General features: G+C 45.2%; 1 protein-coding gene across 3 annotated transcripts in view; it reads left to right on the plus strand.

The window, feature by feature from the left end:
* The window catches only part of GRM7 (glutamate metabotropic receptor 7), a 478,587-nt gene that overhangs the window by 296,187 nt on the left and 155,762 nt on the right, over nucleotides 1-26,638 (plus strand). For all 3 annotated transcript variants that reach the window (XM_069736194.1, XM_069736195.1, XM_069736193.1), the window contains 2 exons: nucleotides 489-627; nucleotides 2,680-2,834. In XM_069736194.1, coding sequence (XP_069592295.1) covers nucleotides 489-627; nucleotides 2,680-2,834 — 294 coding nt within the window. The remainder of the gene's footprint in view (nucleotides 1-488; nucleotides 628-2,679; nucleotides 2,835-26,638) is intronic.

The raw sequence follows: 26,638 nt of genomic DNA on the forward strand, positions 1-26,638 counted from the left end.
TAACTACTATAATACTGCTCCTATGTACAAGAATATAACTACCATAATACTGTCCCCTATGTACAAGAATATAACTACTATAATACTGCTCCTATGTACAAGAATATAACTACTATACTACTGCTCCTATGTACAAAAATATAACTACTATAATACTGCTCCTATGTACAAGAATATAACTACGGTACTTTAATACTGCTCCTATGTACAAGAATATAACTACTATAATACTGCCCCTATGTACAAGAATATAACTACTATAATACTGCTCCTATGTACAAGAATATAACTACTATAATACTGCCCTCTATGTACAAGAATATAACTACTATAATACTGCCTCTATGTACAGAGTATATCTGCTATAATGCTGCCTTTGCATACGCCCTATAACTGCTAACATTAGTAGACTTTCTGTAAATACATTATAACTCATTGTTTTCGGGCTTTGGACTTTATAACGGTTCGGCTTCTTTCATCTTTTACAGGACGACTTTGTATCGCTCAGTCCTTGAAAATCCCCAACGATCGGAAACCCAGTGATTATGATAAGCTAGTGAAGCAGCTGCTGGAGACGCCTCAGGCGCGGGCCGTGGTTGTCTTCGCCGTTGACGACAATGATATCAGGTAATGGACAGATTGGATGGAATTGATGTGGATACCATGTGTGTTTTTTCGCAGGATTAAGTCATTTTCTAAGGAAAATTAATCTCTGACATTTCAGACACAGTGAAGGCTTGTGAAACCTTCTGAATCATTAAATCAATTCCATCTGCTGAAAACAGGAGGATCATTAGTAATCTACAGACAGGTGCAATTAGCAGCTATTTTGCTTGCAGTCTATTCCCCGTCTCGTTGCACCTTTTATCTCCTGGGCTGCCATATTGCACATTTGCTTTGTATCTTTTCGGTGTCACAACATCTGGTAAGATGGCTGATATGTGGCAAGATCGCCGTGCACATGGCTTCATTCATAGGAGTTTCAGGATTCACTAAATGCATTATCTACTTATCTTTCTTGCCTTCGACCCTTCCAATACATACAGTTGTATGAAAAAGTGTTTGCCCCCTTCCTAATTTCCTATTCTTTTGCATGTGTGCTGCACTTAAATGTTTCCGATCACCAAACAAATGTAAATATTAGACAAAGATAACACAATTAATCACAAAATGCAGTTTATAAATGAAGGTCTTTATTATTAAGGGGAAAAAAAATCCGAACCTTCAAAGCCCTGTGTGAAAAAGTGATTTCCCCCTAATCCTAATAACTGGTTGGGTCGCCATTAGCCTCAAGAACTGCAACCAAGCGTTTTTGATAACTGGCAATGAGTCTTTTACAACTATCTGGAGGAGTTTTGGCCGCTTATCTCTGCAGAATTGTTGTAATTTAGCCACATTGGAGGTTTCCGATCACGAACCGTCTCATTAAGGTCATGCCGCAGCATCTCAATCAGATTAAGGTCAGGACTTTGACTAGGCCACTCCAAAGTCTTCATTTTGTTTTTCTTAAGCCACTCAGAGGTGGACTTGCTGGTGTGTTTTGGTCCGGCCGGCCACTCCTGGGAAGGTTCTCCACTGTTCCATGTTTTTGCTCTTTGTGGATAATGGCTCTCACTGTGGTTTTCTGGAGTCCCAAAACTTTACAGATGGCTTTATAATCTGTCCCAGACTGACAGATCTCAATTACTTTGTTTCTCATTTGTTCCAGAATTTCTTTGGGTCGCGGCATGATGTCTAGCTTTTGAGGAACTTTTGGTATACTTCACTTTGTCAGGCAGGTCCTATTTAAGTGATTTCTTGATTGAGAACAGGTGTGGCAGTAATCATGCCTGGGTGTTGATAGGGAATGTGAACTCCGCTTCCCATAGATGTGATAAACCACGGATAATTTATGTTTTAAGACGGGGGGGGGGGGGGGGGGGGGAGAAGATCTCTTTTCACACAGGGCCCTGTAGGTTTGGATTTCTTTTTCCCTTAATAATAAAGACCTTCATTTAAAAATTGCATTGGGTGATTACTTGTGTTATCTTTGCCTGATATTAACATTTGTTTGGTGATCTGAAACATTTAAAGTGTGACAAACATGCAAAAGACTAAGAAATCAGAAAAGGGCGAACACTTTTTCACACAGCTGTAGTTGGTTGGCAACTGGTCAGTTTCCCTGAAGGAGCAAACATATTCTACTAATGAGCTTCAATTGACAATGAAGCCAATTAAGTCTTATGGCCAAAGATGAGCGTGCGCTGCTCGGAGACCGATGGAGGCATTAGGGTGACCACCAGTGTGGCTGACATGGCAGCATTGATAAAGGTCAACGTCCATCAACACTTTTTGGTGGCGTTGGATGCATGGAAGCGTACTTTGGTGGTGTAAGCATACTGCAGAAGATGCAGTGGAAACTTGAATATGCAGATCCTATAAAGAACATGGAATGGAGGAGAAGACAAAGTGGACCTAGTCCAGACCTGAAGAATGATAAGCTTTGCTGAGGATGACCATAGTGGTGCGGAGTGCCAAATGGGCCTTTAGTTTTGCGTTGACGAGCTCTTCGTAGTGAGACCTTTCTAGAGTCGGACGCTGACCAGACACTTATGGCACATCCTACTGATGTATACAGGATTGACGTTTGAGCTGTGCAGAGTTATTACGGCTGTTACATGGCTTGTTCATCTCTCCCAGACAGGTTTTGGCTGCAGTAAAGAGAGCCGATAAAGCGGGACACTTCATCTGGGTAGGGTCGGACAGCTGGGGCTCCAAATATGGTCCAATAAGTCACCTTGAAGGAGTCGCAGAAGGTGCCATCACCATCCTGCCCAAGCGAGCCACTATCGAAGGTAAGAAGTCAAGACGTTTCGTCTGTCCCTTCATGTCTACAGAACGAGGTTTGCTGGGGACAGGCAGTTCTCACATAATGAAGGCCGCTGAGCTATGACGGGGGGCGAGCACATATCACGCTGCATCGACAAATGAAGAACACTACAATGAGCTTCTGCGTAACGGTTTCTATGGAGACTTGTTCTACTTTGGTACAAAATTCAAAGTTCATTTCATTAGTCGAGCAGCATGGAGAGGGCAATATATCTAATGCATTGGCTGCTGAAAAACACAACTATGAGAGCCGACCGTGAGTAACGGCCAAGTGCGATGAGGACAAAGGCTTGGACCCCCAGAGGAACGTTCTGCAGCTCGTCTGGTGCTCGCAGAGAGGGGCATGAACCTTCCGCCCCTCGTTTTAATAATTAATTCTCACTCTCTAATTGGTGGGTGTTCTTTGGAGCCAACTGACTGATGGAAATATCAAAAGTCCATAGAGAAAGATTGGGGTCACAACAACATTGTGTCACCGGGCGAAGACGATGGCGAGCGCAGCCGCTCCCGCCCAAGGACGTTCTGTAATATATTCAGAGTTCTGAGAGGGGAAAAAGCTTAATCAGGCAGTTTTTGTTGAACATCTCCGCTTCATTCAGTCTCACATCTCAAATATCAGATTTCCATGAAAATCTACTAAGTGCACTGGGATGATATAGAGGGAAATACAGTAAACTAATGGTGACCTTGAGCTGGGCGAGCAAGACAAGTCGGCAGGTTTTCTCATTCGATCCATTTTGGTGAACTACAAATATGAGGAATCTGTTAGGTTCCATATACAAAGGAACCATATGGTACCATGTGATAAGAGCTTTTGGCACCTCGAGTGGCTCCGATTCTAACCTAGAATAATCCTGGGAGCACCCCATCATTACCTAGAAGTACCTCGTTCTTACCTAGGAGCGCCACATTCTTACCTAGGAGCGCCTCATTCTTACCTAGGAGCGCCTCATTCTTACCTAGGGGCGCCTCATTCTTACCTAGGAGCGCCTCATTCTTACCTAGGATCGCCTCATTCTTACCTAGGAGCGCCTTATTCTTACCTAGGAGCGCCTTATTCTTACCTAGGAGCGCCTCATTCTTACCTAGGATCGCCTCATTCTTACCTAGGAGCGCCTTATTCTTACCTAGGAGCGCCTTATTCTTACCTAGGAGTGCCTCATTCTTACCTAGGATCGCCTCATTCTTACCTAGGAGCGCCTTATTCTTACCTAGGAGCGCCTTATTCTTACCTAGGAGCGCCTCATTCTTACCTAGGAGAGCCTCATTCTTACCTAGGAGAGCCTCATTCTTACCTAGGATCGCCTCATTCTTACCTAGGAGCGCCTTATTCTTATATAGGAGCGCCTCATTCTTACCTAGGAGCGCCTCATTCTTACCTAGGAGAGCCTCATTCTTACCTAGGATCGCCTCATTCTTACCTAGGAGCGCCTCATTCTTACCTAGGAGCGCCTCATTCTTACCTAGGAGCGCCTCATTCTTACCTAGGAGCGCCTCATTCTTACCTAGGAGCGCCTTATACTTACCTAGGAGCGCCTTATTCTTACATAGGAGCGCCTCATTCTTACCTAGGAGAGCCTCATTCTTACCTAGGAGAGCCTCATTCTTACCTAGGAGCGCCTCATTCTTATCTAGGAGCGCCTCATTCTTACCTAGGAGCGCCTCATTCTTACCTAGGAGCGCCTCATTCTTACCTAGGATCGCCTAATTCTTACCTAGGAGCGCCTTATTATTACCTAGGAGCGCCTTATTCTTACCTAGGAGCGCCTCATTCTTACCTAGGAGAGCCTCATTCTTACCTAGGATCGCCTCATTCTTACCTAGGAGCGCCTTACTCTTACCTAGGAGCGCCTTATTCTTACCTAGGAGCGCCTCATTCTTACCTAGGAGTGCCTGATTCTTACCTCGGAGCGCCTCATTCTTATCTAGGAGCGCCTCATTCTTACCTAGGAGAGCCTCATTCTTACCTAGGATCGCCTCATTCTTACCTAGGAGCGCCTTATTCTTATCTAGGAGCGCCTTATTCTTATCTAGGAGCGCCTCATTCTTATCTAGGAGCGTCTCATTCTTATCTAGGAGCGCCTCATTCTTAGCTAGGAGCGCCTCATTCTTACCTAGGAGCGCCTCATTCTTACCTAGGAGTGCCTTATTCTTACCTAGGAGAGCCTCATTCTTACCTAGGAGAGCCTCATTCTTACCTAGGAGCGCCTCATTCTTACTTAGGAGCGCCTTATTCTTACCTAGGAGCGCCTTATTCTTACCTAGGAGCGCCTTATTCTTATCTAGGAGCGCCTTATTCTTATCTAGGAGCGCCTCATTCTTATGTAGGAGCGCCTCATTCTTATCTAGGAGCGCCTCATTCTTATCTAGGAGCGCCTCATTCTTACCTAGGAGCGCCTCATTCTAACCTAGAAGTGCCTTATTCTTACCTAGGAGAGCCTCATTCTTACCTAGGAGAGCCTCATTCTTACCTAGGAGAGCCTCATTCTTACCTAGGAGTGCCTTATTCTTACCTAGGAGAGCCTCATTCTTACCTAGGAGCGCCTCATTCTTACCTAGGAGCGCCTTATTCTTACCTATGAGCGCCTTATTCTTACCTAGGAGCGCCTTATTCTTATCTAGGAGCGCCTTATTCTTATCTAGGAGCGCCTCATTCTTACCTAGGAGCGCCTTATTCTTACCTAGGAGCGCCTTATTCTTACCTAGGAGCGCCTCATTCTTACCTAGGAGCGCCTTATTCTTATCTAGGAGCGCCTTATTATCTAGGAGCGCCTCATTCTTATCTAGGAGCGCCTCATTCTTATCTAGGAGCGCCTCATTCTTATCTAGGAGCGCCTCATTCTTACCTAGGAGCGCCTCATTCTTACCTAGGAGTGCCTTATTCTTACCTAGGAGCGCTTCATTCTTACCTAGGAGCGCCTTATTCTTATCTAGGAGCGCCTCATTCTTACCTAATCTAAGGATTACAATCTAAGCCACTGTTGGTACACTAAAGGTACCGTCACACTCAGCGACGCTGCAGCGATATAGACAACGAGCCGATCGCTGCAGCGTCGCTGTTTAGGTCGCTAGGAGACGTCAAACACAGCAACTCCAGAACGATGCAGGAGCGATCCAGTGACGTAACGGCGACTCACTTATCGTTCTCGCTGGTTGTTCGCTCCATGTAAAACATTGCAGGCGTCGTTGCTTTTGATGTCAAACATGACGAATCACGCCGACCTGACACCAAATAAAGTTCTGGACTTCCAGCTCCGACCAGCGATGTCACAGCGGGATCCTGATCGCTGGTGCGTGTCAAACACAACGAGATCGCTATCCAGGACGCTGCAACGTCACGGATCGCTGTCGTTCTCGTTGTAAAGTTGCTGAGTGTGACGGTACCTTTAGAAAATAGCAAATACATGTAGAGTGAATCTATTAAATTGGATTAGAGGAGCAGGTTCCCAATATTTAGGGTTATTTGCATGATAAATGTGATAGATACAACTTGGGGAGAATGATGCAACATCTGGCATCTGCTCTTGAGCAAGAGCTAAACATACAATGTAACTATGAAAGGAAACATTGGAGATACAATGTAGCTTCCAAGATAAACATCTATGATAATCTCCTGAGCTCCTACCCAAATGTAACTAATCATATTAGCTGCCTATAAGCAGGCAAAGGGGGTCATCTCTACCCCTGATTTGGGCAAACTATGAAGGTAGCGGGGCAAGAGGCGAGTTGGTGAGATCTGATATGAGGACCAGGTTAGGTTATTAGGAGATGTTTTCATGAGCTACAACCTTTGATGTAGTATTAGGCACATACTGTTTTGATGAGGAAGAGCTAGTGATACAATGTATCTATGACACAAAACATCAGAAATACAATGTAACTACTCATGTTACCGATGATGCAATCACCTGCGCCTACTATTTTGATCCTGGGGCTAGCGATATGCTATATAAAGCCATGTGCCAGTGACAGTCTTGGCACAAAACGCGTGGAAAGCTATGCAATAACCGGTGACAGTTACTTTGGGTCTGACTGGTGCCACTTTTTTCTTAGTGAGGAGACATTATCTCAATGTCTGATTTGGGTAAAATAATATGATGAAAAGCCATGCTGGGATTTGTGGTTCACAACATAAGTGTGTTGTTTCTGCAGCGTCCTGACCAGTTGGCACCTGGCGTTGTGTGTGAGCGGTGCCAATGACCCGCCTGTGGGTGCCCTGTGGTGATCAGGACAGGTAAAGCTGTTACCTGTCTGATGGGGGAGGCGTCTCACTCCCTTTAATTAGCCCGCAGTGCTGTCTCTGTTGTTGTTACATGCTAATGAATCAGAGCGAAATTAGAAGAGACGCGTTTAATGTCACCGTTTCATCATCTAATATGAAGCATCTGCTCCGGAGAACGCAACAGACGATTTGTTTTTAGGCTGAAAATACGCCTGTCATTTACAAAGCTAAGAAGATGGGGGAGGGGAGCGCCAATGATGGGGAAACCTCGGCTCCGGTGACTTGAAGGAGGAATCGTTTGGAGGAGCGCTGCTCTGTGCAGGCCACGGGGCTAATAGGAATATTAATGAATCCAATTTATCTCAAGGGCTTAAAATGTCACTTGCAAACACTGGGTCACCCGGTTCTGATGCTGCTGTAATGAGAGTGGGTGAATGACAAGTGGCCACCAGCTTTGAAGATTAGCAGCAGGAAACATTGCGCCCTTGATGCTTCCTAACCTGCAGCCAGAACTAAACGGGAGCCCTGAACCTGGCTGATTTCTTAGAAGGGCACCCTGCTGAGCCTTGTTCTGCTGCATTGGGCATAATGAGCGCCCATTGTACCCAGCATAGACCCTGCCAGACCCTCACCATATTCAGGACCACTGCTTGCTGTCAGTGAGCAAGAACCTTAAAGCTGTGTGCACACGTTGTGGATTGTATGCGTTTTTGCCGCTTTTTTTTTTCGCCGCAAAATCGTTGCCGAAAACGCATACACAAAACTCCGCAATGCTGTGTTAATGCTGCATATTTTTCCACGGCGGAATCGCATTGCGGAAAAATACGCAGCATGCTCATTCTTTGTGCGGAATCGCAGGGATTCCGCACACATAGGAATGCGCTGATCCACTTACTTCCCGCACGTGGCTATGCCCACCATGTGCAAAGTAAGGGGATCATGTGCGGCTGGTACCCAGGGTGGAGGAGAGGAGACTCTCCTCCAGGCCCTGGGAACCATATAATTGTTAAAAAAAAACAAAATCGTGATATTCTCACCTTCCGACGGCCCCCGCAGCCTTCCCGCTCCTTGCGATGCTTCCGTTCCCAGTGATGCTTTGCGGCAATGACCTGTGATGACGTAGCGGTCTCGCGTGATGCTACTTCATCTGGGGTCATTGCCGCGAGGCATCACTGGGAACTGGAGCATCGCGAGGAGCGGGAAGGCTGCGGGGGCCGCCGGAAGGTGAGAATATCACGATTTTTTCTTTTTATTATTTTTAACATTATATCTTTTTACTATTGATGCTCTATAGGCTGCATCAATAGTAAAAAGTTGGTCATACTTGTGAAACACTATGCCTGACAAGTGTGACCAACCTATCAGTTTTCCAAACGATGCTACAGATCGCTTGGGAAACGCCAGCATTCTGGAAGATAATTACACTTGCAAAACGCTATTTCCGTGGCAATTCCGCAACGTGTGCACATAGCCTTACTCTTACATCCAGAGACAGGAAACCTATAAAAAAAAACAACTACTTCTCAAAGTTTTCTGGCAAATGATGGGAGATGTCCTGTTCAGCTGATGGAGGATTGTGTAGACCGGATACAATGGGAACAGGACAGCACCAGTGATCGACCTGTAGAGGAGAAAGTGAACATTCACTGACAGCAAGCAGAAGTCCTGAGAACGCAAAAGCATAAAACGGAAGCGACAGCAGCTCACGCTCACCTGATGGGACGAGAACACATTCATATATATTATTCTACGGTATTGACCCCTGAGAGGCTGCAGAGACATTCTTAGGATGGATATTGGCAGTATGAGAGATGGCAGAGGGCACCTTAAAGGGAATGGATAGTGGGGGATGCCAATGGGCAACTTAAAGATAATGTGTCATCAGAAAATGACATACTGATTAAATCAGGTTTTTATGTGAAATTTATTTTTTCAATACTTTTACCTATGTTTGTTTGTTTGTTTTTTCCTAACATGATCTGTATTAAAAAATTAGAAATGATGTAATTTTTACAAAATCCGATGGCGCCACTCTACATTCATACTGTTATCCTGACAGGAAATCCATATTTATATTAGAAGCAATTGACAGATTCTTGGGTCCGATCTTTTGTATTAATGCCCCAATTGAACATCTGAGAAGGCCATTGTGAAGGGAGGAGGTGAGCTGCGATATCACCTATTGTGAATGGTGGCTCCTGTGTTATCAGCTGTATATAGAGAGGTTATCAATCATTATACAGGAGGAGGAGGTAAGCTGTGACATCGCCTATTGTGAATGGAGGATCCTGTGCTATCTCCTGTATATAGAGGTGTTATCAGTATTTGTACAGGAGGAGGAGGTGAGCTGTGACATCACCTATTGTGCATAGTGGATCCTGTGTTATCAGCTGTATATAGAGGTGTTATCAGTCATTGTACAGGAGGAGGAGGAGGTGAGCTGTGACATCACCTATTGTGAATGGTGGATCCTGTGGTACCTACTGTATATAGAGGTGTTATCAGTCATTGTACAAGAGGAGGAGGTGAGCTGTGACATCACCTACTGTGAATGGTGGATCCTGTGTTATCTACTGTATATAGAGGTGTTATCAGTCATTGTACAGGAGGAGGAGGTGAGCTGTGACATCACCTATTGTGCATAGTGGATCCTGTGTTATCAGCTGTATATAGAGGTGTTATCAGTCATTGTACAGGAGGAGGAGGAGGTGAGCTGTGACATCACCTATTGTGAATGGTGGATCCTGTGGTACCTACTGTATATAGAGGTGTTATCAGTCATTGTACAGGAGGAGGAGGTGAGCTGTGACATCACCTATTGTGAATGGTGGATCCTGTGTTATCTACTGTATATAGAGGTATTATCAGTCATTGTACAGGAGGAGGAGGTGAGCTGTGACATCGCCTATTGTGAATGGTGGATCCTGTGTTATCTACTGTATATAGAGGTGTTATCAGTCATTGTACAGGAGGGGGAGGAGGAGGTGAGCTGTGACATCACCTATTGTAAAAAGTGGATGGTGAATGGTGAATAGTGGATCCTGTGTTATCTACTGTATGTAGAGGTGTTATTACTATAGTCATTGTGCGGGAGGAGGAGGAGGTGAGCTGTGACATCACCTATTGTAATGTGGATCCTGTGTTATCAGTGATAGTAATCCTGCCTCTGATGATTTGGAAGCTTCTGTAAATTCTTCCTGAAAGTCTGAGTCTAAAAGCCCTAGTGGCCATTGTGAAAATTGCAAGACTATTTTTTTGTATACAAATTGCAGTTTGGGGGTGCTATATACTAAATAGCTGTGTAGTATACTGGATTGTTCCATTGTTCAGTATTGTTACATACCGGCGGTGTTTACATAATATCCACATCATTACCGTAGAGGACATTGAGTGATGCCAGTCTAGTTTTATAATGAGCCCTCTTTGATGGGATCATTTATGTTGATTAATTATGCTAAATGGATAAGGTCACAACTCATTTCCATAATGCAAGAAAGGACCAAGGAGAAGAGCAGTAACGCAATAATTGCGTGTTAATCACTTGATTTGTAAAGTGTTCGGCTTAAGTAGCTAAGAGAAGCAAAGTCTTCACAGCATCCTCAGTCCCAGCGGGAGAGTCCCCGAACCTTGGAGCGGCCCCCATGGAGGTGACAAAGGAGCAGGACATGGACACCAACATGGGGCAGCTATGTCAGATCAGTCGCAGGAGCCTGGAGAGATAATTAAAGAATTAATTAAGGAAACGAGGAGCAGAGACGTCAGCTGGTGCAATGTACAGAGCAGGGACGGACACGACAGCGGGGGGATCCGTACAGGACTTGTGTCTGGGCCCCCTCGTCCGCCAGACACCACTCATATATACAAGCGCACATTTATCCCTTAAGAACGCATAGACGGAACATCCGAACATAATACCCTCCAGGTCTTTACACAATACAGAAGATTGCATCTGTCAGAGAAGGCCGTCAGGACCTTGGACCTCCCCATAATGCCTCGTGGCTACACCTGACATTGTATAGCACAGCCTATCATAGCCTGTATAAAAGCCGAGGCAGGGAATGCAGACAGTGTGTGACAAAGCAGCAGTGAGAATCATCCGTTTACCCATGGCCGGATATGCTCAGGCTGTAGGAGATTGAAAGCTTTGATACAGTCCTAGGAGACCTTGGGATGTTACATGTGTTTTTTCAAGGCAATTGGAGTATCTACGATTTGCCCTAAATTTATTTGCCTGTAATCAAATTTTTAATACAAATTTGCTGAAGCTGTGGCATCACCATCTCTAGCATTTACATATAACACTCCCATGAACACAGAGACACTTTTTCTGATGTCCAAGAAATGTTATTTTATTCATTTATTATTAGTTATAGCAGCAGAATCTTATCATGTATCTCTGTATACAGGGAGCTCCCCCTAGTGGTGGCTGCAGACAGGATCTTATCATATATCTCTGTATACAGGGAGCTCCCCTAGTGGTGGCTGCAGACAGGATCTTATCATGTATCGCTGTATACAGGGAGCTCCTCCTAGTGGTGGCTGCAGACAGGATCTTATCATGTATCGCTGTATACAGGGAGCTCCTCCTAGTGGTGGCTGCAGACAGGATCTTATCATGTATCTGTATACAGGGAGCTCCCCCTAGTGGTGGCTGCAGACAGGATCTTATCATGTATCTCTGTATACAGGGAGCTCCCCCTAGTGGTGGCTGCAGACAGGATCTTATCATGTATCTCTGTATACAGGGAGCTCCCCTAGTGGTGGCTGCAGACAGGATCTTATCATGTATCTCTGTATACAGGGAGCTCCTCCTAGTGGTGGCTGCAGACAGGATCTTATCATGTATCTCTGTATACAGGGAGCTCCCCCTAGTGGTGACTGCAGACAGGATCTTATCATGTATCTCTGTATACAGGGAGCTCCCCCTAGTGGAGGCTGCAGACAGGATCTTATGTTGTATCTCTGTATATAGGGAGCTCCCTCTAGTGGTGGCTGCAGACAGGATCTTATCATGTATCTCTGTTTACAGGGAGCTCCCCCCTAGTGGTGACTGCAGACAGGATCTTATCATGTGTCTCTGTATACAGGGAGCTCCCCCCTAGTGGTGACTGCAGACAGGATCTTATCATGTATCTCTGTATACAGGGAGCTCCCCCTAGTGGTGACTGCAGACAGGATCTTATCATGTATCTCTGTATACAGGGAGCTCCCCCTAGTGGTGACTGCAGACAGAATCTTATCATGTAACTCCGTATACAGGGAGCTCCCCCTAGTGGTGACTGCAGACAGAATCTTATCATGTAACTCCGTATACAGGGAGCTCCCCCTAGTGGTGACTGCAGACAGGATCTTATCATGTATCTCTGTATACAGGGAGCTCCCCCTAGTGGTGGCTGCAGGCAGGATCTTATCATGTGTCTCTGTATACAGGGAGCTCCCCCTAGTGGTGACTGCAGGCAGGATCTTGTCATGTATCTCTGTATACAGGGAGCTCCCCCTAGTGGTGACTGCAGACAGGATCTTGTCATGTATCTCTGTATAAAGGGAGCTCCCCCTAGTGGTGACTGCAGACAGGATCTTATCATGTATCTCTGTATACAGGGAGCTCCCCCTAGTGGTGACTGCAGACAGGATCTTATCATGTATCTCTGTATACAGGGAGCTCCTCCTAGTGGTGGCTGCAGACAGGATCTTATCATGTATCTCTGTATACAGGGAGCTCCCCCTAGTGGTGACTGCAGACAGGATCTTATCATGTATCTCTGTATACAGGGAGCTCCCCCTAGTGGTGGGTGCAGACAGGATCTTATCATGTATCTCTGTATACAGGGAGCTCCCCCTAGTGGTGGGTGCAGACAGGATCTTATCATGTATCTCTGTATACAGGGAGCTCCCCCTAGTGGTGGCTGCAGACAGGATCTTATCATGCATCTCTGTATTCAGCGAGCTCCCCCTAGTGGTGGCTGCAGACAGAATCTTATCATGTATCTCTGTATACAGGGAGCTCCCCCTAGTGGTGGCTGCAGACAGGATCTTATCATGTATCTCTGTATACAGGGAGCTCCCCCTAGTGGTGACTGCAGACAGGATCTTATCATGTATCTCTGTATACAGGGAGCTCCCCCTAGTGGTGGCTGCAGACAGGATCTTATCATGTATCTCTGTGTACAGGGAGCTCCCCCTAGTGGTGGCTGCAGACAGGATCTTATCATGTATCTCTGTATACAAGGAGCTCCCCCTAGTGGTGGCTGCAGACAGAATCTTATCATGTATCTCTGTATACAGGGAGCTCCCCCTAGTGGTGGCTGCAGACAGAATCTTATCATGTATCTCTGTGTACAGGGAGCTCCCCCTAGTGGTGGCTGCAGACAGGATCTTATCATGTATCTCTGTATACAGGGAGCTCCCCCTAGTGGTGGCTGCAGACAGGATCTTATCATGTATCTCTGTATACAGGGAGCTCCCCCTAGTGGTGGCTGCAGACAGGATCTTATCATGTATCTCTGTATACAGGGAGCTCCCCCTAGTGGTGGCTGCAGACAGGATCTTATCATGTATCTCTGTATACAAGGAGCTCCCCCTAGTGGTGGCTGCAGACAGAATCTTATCATGTATCTCTGTGTACAGGGAGCTCCCCCTAGTGGTGGCTGCAGACAGGATCTTATCATGTATCTCTGTATACAGGGAGCTCCCCCTAGTGGTGGCTGCAGACAGGATCTTATCATGTATCTCTGTATACAGGGAGCTCCCCCTAGTGGTGGCTGCAGACAGGATCTTATCATGTATCTCTGTATACAGGGAGCTCCCCCTAGTGGTGGCTGCAGACAGGATCTTATCATGTATCTCTGTATACAAGGAGCTCCCCCAAGTGGTGGCTGCAGACAGGATCTTATCATGTATCTCTGTATACAGGGAGCTCCCCCTAGTGGTGGCTGCAGACAGGATCTTATCATGTATCTCTGTATACAGGGAGCTCCCCCTAGTGGTGGCTGCAGACAGGATCTTATCATGTATCTCTGTATACAGGGAGCTCCCCCTAGTGGTGGCTGCAGACAGGATCTTATCATGTATCTCTGTATGCAGGGAGCTCCCCCTAGTGGTGGCTGCAGACAGGATCTTATCATGTATCTCTGTATGCAGGGAGCTCCCCCTAGTGGTGGCTGCAGACAGGATCTTATCATGTATCTGTATACAGGGAGCTCCCCCTAGTGGTGACTGCAGACAGGATCTTATCATGTATCTCTGTATACAGGGAGCTCCCCCTAGTGGTGACTGCTGCAGACAAGATCTTATCATGTATCTCTGTATACAGGGAGCTCCCCCTAGTGGTGGCTGCAGACATGATCTTATCATGTATCTCTGTATACAGGGAGCTCCCCCTAGTGGTGGCTGCAGACAGGATCTTATCATGTATCTCTGTATACAGGGAGCTCCCCCTAGTGGTGACTGCAGACAGGATCTTATCATGTATCTCTGTATACAGGGAGCTCCCCCTAGTGGTGGCTGCAGACAGGATCTTATCATGTATCTCTGTATACAGGGAGCTCCCCCTAGTGGTGACTGCTGCAGACAAGATCTTATCATGTATCTCTGTATACAGGGAGCTCCCCCTAGTGGTGGCTGCAGACATGATCTTATCATGTATCTCTGTATACAGGGAGCTCCCCCTAGTGGTGGCTGCAGACAGGATCTTATCATGTATCTCTGTATACAGGGAGCTCCCCCTAGTGGTGACTGCAGACAGGATCTTATCATGTATCTCTGTATACAGGGAGCTCCCCCTAGTGGTGGCTGCAGACATGATCTTATCATGTATCTCTGTATACAGGGAGCTCCCCCTAGTGGTGGCTGCAGACAGGATCTTATCATGTATCTCTGTATACAGGGAGCTCCCCCTAGTGGTGGCTGCAGATAGCCGAATGTTCTAACGTATTTTTGTGTGTATTCAGGAGAATTGCTGTTTTGTTAATAAGCACAGCGCTCTGACAGCTATAATTATATATTTTGTGTGTATTTAGAATGAAAGTAATATAATGTTCTGCACTGGACTTCATCTATAAGAAATTATATTTATCGGCAATTATTTGATTGGAGAGGGCACACTCACATTGCTGCTTGTCTCAGGATAGCCCCAAATATTCACATTCGCTGGTGATGAGACGAGATCCTGATTCTTGAATGGAGCCTATCCTGAGCGTTGCCGACGCTTCTCTGGTGAATTTTACATTTATCCGAGACTTAATAGTCTGTGTTGAAATGCAAACAGGATTTTAATGGCTCTGCCCTTTAATACAAAGCGTCGGTCGGCTGCATTGTGTGACGGTCGGCGTAGCTGACGCCATTGCTCCACGGCGGGCGAGACTTTTATCACAATTAATTGAGATTTAGCGAGACACCTCCAGAAAGTCTCAGCTTATTTTGGGCTTGTTAATTACAGTAAGAATTAAGTGCGGTAAGCTCAGAAGCTGCGGACACGAGGAGTAGAGACGCCCGAATGTTTCCAGCACAGGTTCTTATCTCTCAGGAGAACAGCTGGGCCCCCTTTCTCCAGGGGCCCATATAATAAATGCGGGATGTCTGAGAGTGATGGGGGCCAGCCCTGGTGCTTTGGGGTTCTTGGTACTAATGGGGCAATAATAATTAACATTGGCCGTGGGTATTTAGATACAGAGTTAGGACGTTGGACTATTTGCCCAGGGTGAAGGGACACCCCATGTGTGGCCGAGGGATGTTTGGAACCTGGTGTGACTGTAACCTCCGCCATCATCCATCGTGGCCCCGCCATCTGTTCCTTTCTGCTGCCTCCTAATGCAGAGCGGCCCCGGTCTCAGTGAACCTTCCCATTAGCCCATGGCCATCTCTGGGGCCCCTGGAGACGTCTTCTCTTTATCGCTTGGATCCAGTTAGCATCTTATCCGCAGCGGCACAGGACAAGCCCGGCGTCTGTCACAGCTGAATGCCGCACTCACATTACTATAGAATTTCCCCAGGTCCCCGGAGAACAACAAAGATGATAAGAAAAACAATGTTTCCCTCCGACGCCTTCATATTTTGCCATTTTTCAGTTACTCCATTCATACAAGCCCGCAATTAAATACTGACTGCTAAAGCAGAGAGGAGCCGTGAGATCGGCCCCCAGGGGCCACAAGTGCGCACGTCTTTGAGGAGAAGCCAGATGAAGCTTCCTCTGCGCCCCAAATCTCTGGTGTCTGCAAGAAATCAGCCCGAATGCAACTCGAAGGAATCCCGGCTCCAAAAAGACTTTATAAACTTCAAGTAGCACCAAATACAAGAAAATATAAGGGGAGAAGAGCGTCGACCGTCACCGAGTCTCTGTCATGTGGATTTATGGGGCCACTCCACACAGAATTCACTTTATACCCCAACCTACATGCGATAACTCATTAATATTCTCAGCGTTATACACTTTGCACTGATACTGAGAGGTGTTGAGGCTTCTGCCCTAGTTACACCCATTTATCAAAAGTAGAATAAAGGCTTTGGTGACACTAACAAGAAGCTCATGTCTGCAACTAAAGGAAAAAACACCTTAAAATTGGCACAAACACTACTGTAAAGATATCCAGAGAGGTTAGGCTGGGTTCACATTGCGTTAACAGCAGCCCGTTCAACACATACGTTAGCGGGCTGCTGTTAACGCAAGCGCCGGTATGGCAGCACGCTAGCGCAGATATAGCATCTATCTGCGCTAGCGGTGACGGACCCGGAAACGCTGCAGCCCGCATCTCGGGGTCCATCACTCAATGACGGCACATTGCTAACGCACACCCATTGTGGGCATGCGCTAGCGATGCGTCCGACATTGGATTCAATGGCGGCGTTAACACACTGCATTACACCGCGTTATGCCGCGGTGTAACGTAGTCCGTCTAACGGATGGGTTCAATGCAATGTGAACCCAGCCTTAGGAATGATTTCTGATGTTAATGCACTGATCTGTTGTGAATTCTGTGGTCGAGCTCCCTCCTGTGGTCACGAGTGGTACTTTGGCTGATTCTGTCTATGAGCTTCCGTTGGTGGATGTGAGTGGTACTGCGGCTTCTAAGTTTCCTTCCTCAGGTGATGTGGTGAAGTCGTTAGGTGCTGCTCTATTTAACTCCACCTAGTGCTTTGCTCTTGGCCTCCAGTCAATGTTCCAGTGTGGATCTTGCTCTCTCCTGGATCGTTCCTGTGGCCTGTCTTTCCTGCATAAGCTAAGTTTTGCTGGTGTTACTTTTGTTGCTATATTTTCTGTCCAGCTTGCGCTATTGGTTTTTCTTGCTTGCTGGAAGCTCTGGGACGCAGAGGGGGTACCTCCGTACCGTTAGTCGGTGCGGAGGGTCTTTTTGCACTCTCTGCGTGGTTGTTTGTAGGGTTTTGTGTTGACCGCAAAGTAATCTTTCCTATCTTCGGTCTGTTCAGTCAGTCGGGCCTCACTTTGCTAAAATCTATTTCATTTCTGTGTTTGTACTTTCATCTCAACTCACAGTCATTATATGTGGGGGGCTGCCTTTTCCTTTGGGGAATTTCTCTGAGGCAAGGTAGGCTTATTTTTTCTCTCTTAGGGCTAGCTAGTTTCTCAGGCTGTGATCGAGGCGCCTAGGCCTGGACAGGAGCGCTCCACGGCTACCTCTAGTGTGGTATGATAGGATTAGGGATTGCGGTCAGCAGAGTTCCCACGTCTCAGAGCTCGTCCTTGTTATTGGTAACTGTCAGGTCACCTTGTGTGCTCTTAACCACTAGACCCATTGTGGTTCTGAATTACCTGTTCACAACACTGATCGTTAGCTACATCCTGTATTATACCCCAGAGCTGCACTCACTATCCTGCTGGTGCAGTCACTGTGTACATACATTACATTACTGATCCTGAGTTACATCCTGTATTATACTCCAGAGCTGCACTCACTATTCTGCTGGTGCAGTCACTGTGTACATATATTACATTACTGATCCTGAGTTACATCCTGTATTATACTCCAGAGCTGCACTCACTATTCTGCTGGTGTAGTCACTGTGTACATACTTTACATTACTGATCCTGAGTTACCTCCTGTATTATACTCCAGAGCTGCACTCACTATTCTGCTGGTGTAGTCACTGTGTACATACATTACATTACTGATCCTGAGTTATATCCTGTATTATACCCCAGAGCTGCACTCACTATTCTGCTGGTGCAGTCACTGTGTACATATATTACATTACTGATCCTGAGTTACATCCTGTATTATACTCCAGAGCTGCACTCACTATCCTGCTGGTGCAGTCACTGTGTACATATATTACATTACTGATCCTGAGTTACATCCTGTATTATACTCCAGAGCTGCACTCACTATTCTGCTGGTGCAGTCACTGTGTACATACATTACTGATCCTGAGTTATATCCTGTATTATACCCCAGAGCTGCACTCACTATTCTGCAGGTGCAGTCACTGTGTACATACATTACTGATCCTGAGTTACATCCTGTATTATACCCCAGAGCTGCACTCACTATCCTGCTGGTGCAGTCACTGTGTACATATATTACATTACTGATCCTGAGTTACATCCTGTATTATACTCCAGAGCTGCACTCACTATTCTGCTGGTGTAGTCACTGTGTGCATACATTACATTACTGATCCTGAGTTATATCCTGTATTATACCCCAGAGCTGCACTCACTATTCTGCTGGTGCAGTCACTGTGTACATACATTACTGATCCTGAGTTACATCCTGTATTATACCACAGAGCTGCACTCACTATTCTGCTGGTGCAGTCACTGTGTACATACATTACATTATTGATCCTGAGTTACATCCTGTATTATACCCCAGAGCTGCACTCACTATTCTGCTGGTGCAGTCACTGTGTACATACATTACTGATCCTGAGTTACATCCTGTATTATACTCAAGAGCTGCGCTCACTGTTCAGCTGGTGCAGTCACTGTGTACATACATTACATTACTGATCCTGAGTTACATCCTGTATTATACTCCAGAGCTGCACTCACTATTCTGCTGGTGCAGTCACTGTGTACATACATTACATTACTGATCCTGAGTTACATCCTGTATTATACTCCAGAGCTGCACTCACTATTCTGCTGGTGCAGTCACTGTGTACATACATTACATTACTGATCCTGAGTTACCTCCTGTATTATACCCCAGAGCTGCACTCACTATTCTGCTGGTGCAGTCACTGTGTACATACATTACATTACTGATCCTGAGTTACATCCTGTATTATACCCCAGAGCTGCACTCACTATTCTGCTGGTGCAGTCACTGTGTACATACATTACATTACTGATCCTGAGTTACATCCTGTATTATACTCCAGAGCTGCACTCACTATTCTGCTGCTGCAGTCGCTGTGAACATACATTACTGATCCTGAGTTACATCCTGTATTATACTCCAGAGCTGCACTCACTATTCTGCTGGTGCAGTCACTGTGTACATACATTACATTACTGATCCTGAGTTACATCCAGTATTATACCCCAGAGCTGCACTCACTATTCTGCTGGTGCAGTCACTGTGTACATACATTACATTACTGATCCTGAGTTACCTCCTGTATTATACCCCAGAGCTGCACTCACTATTCTGCTGGTGCAGTCCCTGTGTACATACATTACATTACTGATCCTGAGTTACATCCAGTATTATACCCCAGAGCTGCACTCACTATTCTGCTGGTGCAGTCACTGTGTACATACATTACATTACTGATCCTGAGTTACCTCCTGTATTATACCCCAGAGCTGCACTCACTATTCTGCTGGTGCAGTCACTGTGTACATACATTACATTACTGATCCTGAGTTACATCCTGTATTATACTCCAGAGCTGCACTCACTATTCTGCTGCTGCAGTCGCTGTGAACATACATTACTGATCCTGAGTTACATCCTGTATTATACTCCAGAGCTGCACTCACTATTCTGCTGGTGCAGTCACTGTGTACATACATTACATTACTGATCCTGAGTTACATCCAGTATTATACCCCAGAGCTGCACTCACTATTCTGCTGGTGCAGTCACTGTGTACATACATTACATTACTGATCCTGAGTTATATCCTGTATTATACCCCAGAGCTGCACTCACTATCCTGCTGGTGCAGTCACTGTGTACATACATTACATTACTGATCCTGAGTTACATCCTGTATTATACTCCAGAGCTGCACTCACTATCCTGCTGGTGCAGTCACTGTGTACATACATTACATTACTGATCCTGAGTTACATCCTGTATTATACTCCAGAGCTGCACTCACTATTCTGCTGCTGCAGTCGCTGTGAACATACATTACTGATCCTGAGTTACATCCTGTATTATACTCCAGAGCTGCACTCACTATCCTGCTGGTGCAGTCACTGTGTACATACATTACATTACTGATCCTGAGTTACATCCAGTATTATACTCCAGAGCTGCACTCACTATCCTGCTGGTGCAGTCACTGTGTACATACATTACATTACTGATCCTGAGTTACATCCTGTATTATACCCCAGAGCTGCACTCACTATTCTGCTGGTGCAGTCACTGTGTACATACATTACATTACTGATCCTGAGTTACATCCTGTATTATACCCCAGAGCTGCACTCACTATTCTGCTGGAACAGTTACTGTGTACATACATTACATTACTGATCCTGAGTTACATCCTGTATTATACTCCAGAGCTGCACTCACTATTCTGCTGGTGCAGTCACTGTGTACATACATTACATTACTGATCCTGAGTTACATCCTGTATTATACCCCAGAGCTGCACTCACTATTCTGCTGTTGCAGTCGCTGTGTATATAAGATTTTGCCTCCCAACATGCAAATTACATTAAGTTTTCTGGAAATAATGAACAAGCATTAGGGAAAGCTGGATGATTTCCATTCTGAAGCTGACATATGATGACAGGAGCTCAGGAGTAGAATGGATCAAACATTAGTGACGTTTCCCGTATGTATAAAGCTGAGCGCTTCTCATCAGTGTTTGCTCCGTGTATCAGTTTTTACATTGAGAGTTTTATCAGTTTTCTTTTTATGCAAAAGAAATGATATTAGAGAATTGAGAAAACCCCAAACAAATGTCTAAGTCCATTAAACGCGGCCACCGCAGGACGGCTCCTGGATGGATTTGTTTGCTGCAATTTATTCATGGACTCATAGATTTGCTTTGTTTAATCCGTCACTCAGATCAAAATGGGACACGTCTGTGTGTTTTGGTGCTGAGTCCTCATTCCGCAGAAATAAATGGACGTTCTATGAGGTTGTTCTTATATAAATCCAACGAGTGCAATCCCATAAAAAAAATCAGATTGCGCTCTTACTAACGTTATTCTATGATTATTTCCTGCTCATCTGCAAATTTTTTCTCAGCTCGAACCAGACTGAGAAAAAAACATTGCAGCATGCTGCGAGTGTCCGCGAATATCGGACAAGTCAATGGGTGCAAGAAAAAAATTGCGTGGCAGACGGGCCATGTGCGTGTCATCCGATTTTTACCCACACATCTCAAAGGAAACACGACATTTCATCAGCCGAGTACAATGAAACCAGAGCCCGAACCGTCAGACTAGAATAGATAACAATAGGTCAGGGAGACATCTAATAATTATAATATTTATTTATATAGCGCCAACATATTCCGCAGCACTTTACGATTATGCGGGGACATGTACAGACAATAAATTCAGTACAAGTTAAGACAATATAAAGAGTGACATTAGGGGTGAGGTCCCTGCTCGCAAGCTTACGATCTACAAGGAAATGGGGGGACACAATAGGTGAAAAGTGCTCGTTATTTCAGGTCTGGCAATTATAATAAATAGGGATCTAATCAATTACTAAAATGGCGTGGTGTTCCCCTTATTTTTCAGTAACCAGCTGAGGGAAAGCAGACAGCTGTGAACTGGTGTTATTATTCTGAGAAGGGACCAATATCCATGTAGCTTCCTAGCCTATTAATATCAGCTCACAGCTGTCTTCTTAGCCTTTACTGATTGTTAAAAAGAGGGAACAAAAAAAAGATGTGTTGTACCCATATTTTTAATAACCAGCAAGGGCTAAGCAGTCCTCTGCGGCTCATACGGAGGTTACCGTGACTACTGCCATCGGGAAGAGCTGATTTCTGGGTGTGGCTGAGGGCTGGTGTTATTAGTCTGGGAGGGGGCCAATATCCATGGGCCCTTCCCAGCCTTAGGCTAGGTTCATATTGCGTTATGTGAACCCGTTAAACGGACTACGTTACACCGCGGCATAATGCCGTGTAACGTAGTCCGTTAACGCCGCCATTGCTTGTAATGGCGAACGCATCGCTAGTGCGCGCCCACATTGGGCGTGCGCTAGCGACGTGCCATCATTTGAGTGACGGACCTCGATCGCTGATTGCATCTGGCATCAGATCGGGCATCTGCGCTAGCGGGATCGGCAAACGCGATCCCTTTTGGGACATTGCGTTAGCGCAGTCCGTAGCGCTATGCGCTAAGCGGACTGCCCTAACGCAATGTGAACCTAGCCTAATAATATCAGCCCGCGGCTGTCTACTGAGCCTTTAAATATACACATACAAGACCAATATACATATGTTGTGCATCCACTCGAAAATAATACCTATAAATGTGATACACAACTGCACTATCTAGTAAACCATAATAAATTTATCGAGGCAAATGAACCGCATAATACATGATGAATTATAAATAAAAGGGAAGACAAAAAAACAAAGTGGAGAGATGGCGGGATGGTGCGGGGTATATATAGTAAACAATTACCATAGCTCCAAAATTAATTATATTAATCCATACATGACAATGAATATAAATCAGTAGGTATATTGTAGTTTATTGAGAAAGTAAACTTAAAATATATATATGTCATGCAGGACCGATATCATAACTTGGAGATGCATAAAGATATCACACAATAGCAAAACAATTACTGCATAAAGTATACACACTGAAAATATAATATAAAAGTAATAAATCACTAAATAGATAATACGGATACACATGGAGGTAATTACACTGTGGTAATGACCCACAGTGATGATAAAGTTATAAGTGCAACAGTGTATCCAAACAAAGTGCCAGTGTGCAATGAAAGTGCACGAGAGGATAAATAACGGTACACTAACCAGGACGGAGACCCCGCACCTGCCCAACGCGCGTTTCGCCTGAGCTTCAACAAGGGAACCTTTGTTCAAAATTACAGTATGTAAAAGCTGATGTTAAAAGCGCATTGCATGTTATAGGCATGTTATACACAGATTATAGGCATGTTATACCCAGATTATAGGCATGTTATACCCAGATTACAGGCATGTTATACCCAGATTATAGGTATGTTATACACAGATTATAGGCGTGTTATACCCAGATTATAGGCGTGTTATACCCAGATTACAGGCGTGTTATACCCAGATTATAGGCATGTTATACCCAGATTATAGGCATGTTATACCCAGATTATAGGCATGTTATACCCAGATTACAGGCATGTTATACCCAGATTATAGGTATGTTATACACAGATTATAGGCATGTTATACCCAGATTATAGGCATGTTATACCCAGATTACAGGCATGTTATACCCAGATTATAGGTATGTTATACACAGATTATAGGCATGTTATACCCAGATTATAGGCGTGTTATACCCAGATTACAGGCATGTTATACCCAGATTACAGGCATGTTATACCCAGATTATAGGTATGTTATACACAGATTATAGGCATGTTATACCCAGATTATAGGCGTGTTATACCCAGATTACAGGCGTGTTATACCCAGATTATAGGCATGTTATACCCAGATTATAGGCGTGTTATACCCAGATTACAGGCGTGTTATACCCAGATTATAGGCATGTTATACACAGATTACAGGCGTGTTATACCCAGATTATAGGCGTGTTATACCCAGATTATAGGCATGTTATACCCAGATTATAGGCATGTTATACACAGATTATAGGCATGTTATACGCAGATTATAGGCATGTTATACGCAGATTATAGGCATGTTATACACAGATTATAGGCATGTTATACACAGATTATAGGCATGTTATACACAGATTATAGGCATGTTATACACAGATTATAGGCATGTTATACACAGATTATAGGCATGTTATACACAGATTATAGGCATGTTATACGCAGATTATAGGCATGTTATACGCAGATTATAGGCATGTTATAGGCAGATTATAGGCATGTTATATGGATGTCAGGTGAGAAACATCACATTGTACTCGCATGACACTCATCTTATTTTTCTGGATCAACATTGAAGCAATCTTTCTTACGCCCGAACTGTAAGAAACTGATGTGCGAATGAGCGCTAATCAGTATGATGTATGCACAAAGTAGCACAATATTTCTAAGCGATCCCCTGAGTTTCTGCGGCAGCCCCCCGTCCCCTCTGTGACGGACCCCAGTTTGCTCCCTGACCTTCACGCTTTGGTCAGGAGGCTGCGGACGGCCACTTTCTGGCGCTCGATGATGAGACTTGCACAGATGGCTCGCGCTCTACGTGGCACTTGGCATCGTGGCGGAGACGTTCTGGGCACTTAGCTCCCTCCTGCTGAACCTCACACTGCAGATAAATTTACCTGTCTGACATGTTTATCTGCCTGGAATCATCTTCCCGGGGACAGGAGAAAATGCCAACACCGCAGGGAGCCATCTCCAGGCTGGCATCAGGACGGGCATCCTGCGGAGAGACCACTACTATCCAAACACATCGCCGTGAGCCCAACAAATCACTGCGGCATGGAGGGTACGCAGCTCCCACGCAAAGCCCAGCGCAGCAAACACTGCGACCCAACACGTAGCAGAGCTGGACCCAGTCCCATGTTATAGCACTGATACACCTGAAATATGGCTGCATTCTGCCAGAACAGCGCCACCCCTGTCTACAGGCTGTATGTAGTATTGCAGCTTAGCTACATGGAAGTGAATTGGGCTGAGCTGCAATACTGCACACACCCTGCAGACAGGGGGGGTGCTAATTTTTGGAGTATTTTCTAGTTTTGCACAACCCCTTTAGTTATATTCCATCAGCAACACCTCTATTAATTGGGGCCTCTATACTAGATATATATATACACACGTTTGTGGGATGTATTAGCTTAGCTCCCACTTGAACGTCCCTATAAATGTAAAGTGGTAAGCTCTATCCCCCTATATATTGGGAGCCACATTCATCATCCAGGTGCTCAGGAAATAGCCCAGTTCACAGTAGTCAGTGGCTGTGGGGTATCATGTGGGCATTCTGCCTGACAAGTAGGGGGCGCTATTTCCATATAGCACCACGCCAGCACAAGAGCAGGATTCTAGGACTTGCCAGATGATCGTGATAGTTTGAGGTCTGGGCCTATCAGTGGGGTCTTCCGAGGAGGTCCGGGGGGATAACTCTAGATTCCATAGCACTGATTTAGATAGAGGCTTGTGTTATTTCCAAGGAATGTATGTGCTGCTATGTAAATCCCCAGATCATCACCGATCCTCCACCAAGTGTCACAGTGGGTGCAGACGCTGTGGCATGTCCGCCTCTCCAGGTCTCCGTCCAACCATTAGACGACCAGGTGATGATCTGCGGAGGCTTCAGCGAGGCTGGAATTGGGCAGGTTGCTCTTTACGAAGGACGTATGAATCAAGCCGCATACAAGGTTATCCTGGAAAAACAGCTGATTCCTTCTGCTCAGACAATGGTCCCCAATTCTGGGGACTGGATTTTCAGCAGGACAATGCGCCATGCCCCATAGCTAGGTCAATCAAGGTGTGGATGAAGGACCCCATCACATCCCTGTCATGGCCGCCCAATCTCCAGACCTGAACCCACTGGAATGTAATCAGGAGGATGATGGATAGTCACAAGCCATCACACAAAGAAGAACGGCTGACATTATTGTACCAGGAGCCGTGTGACAGACTGGTGGAAAGCTGCCAAGACGCAGGAAAGCCGGGATTAACAATCATGGTTATTCCACCAAATATTGATTTCTGAACTTCATGAGATAAAACATTAGTATTGTTGTTTCTAAATGATTATGAACTTATTTTCTTTACATTATTTGAGGTCTGAAAGAAATGAGTTTTTTTTGTTTGTTTTTTGACCATTTATCATTTTCAGAAAAGAAAATACAAAATATATTGCTTGGAACTTCGGAGACATGTTGTCAGAAGTTTATAGAATAAAAGAACAATTTACATTTTACTCAAAAATATAAAGAGAGAAATCAGAAAAACTGAACATTGTGCAGTGATCTCTTAATTGCCAGAGCTGTAATTTGTAATTGTAACAATAATCTTTATTTATATAGCGCTAACCTATTCCGCAGCAATGTGACGACACCAGGACTATTTACTGGTCACACCCTGCGATCCACTGGTGCCTGCCAGTAACAGCTGGGCCAGTGACGGTCGCCTCCGGCAGGCAGCCTGCGTATGATGGGAGTTGTGGTCCTACATCAGATTGGAGCCCCCCAGGCCTCTTCGATATCACGTAGAGTTTAATCAA

Source organism: Ranitomeya imitator, chromosome 8 (genome assembly GCF_032444005.1).
Source record: "Ranitomeya imitator isolate aRanImi1 chromosome 8, aRanImi1.pri, whole genome shotgun sequence".
Lineage (NCBI taxonomy): Eukaryota > Metazoa > Chordata > Amphibia > Anura > Dendrobatidae > Ranitomeya > Ranitomeya imitator.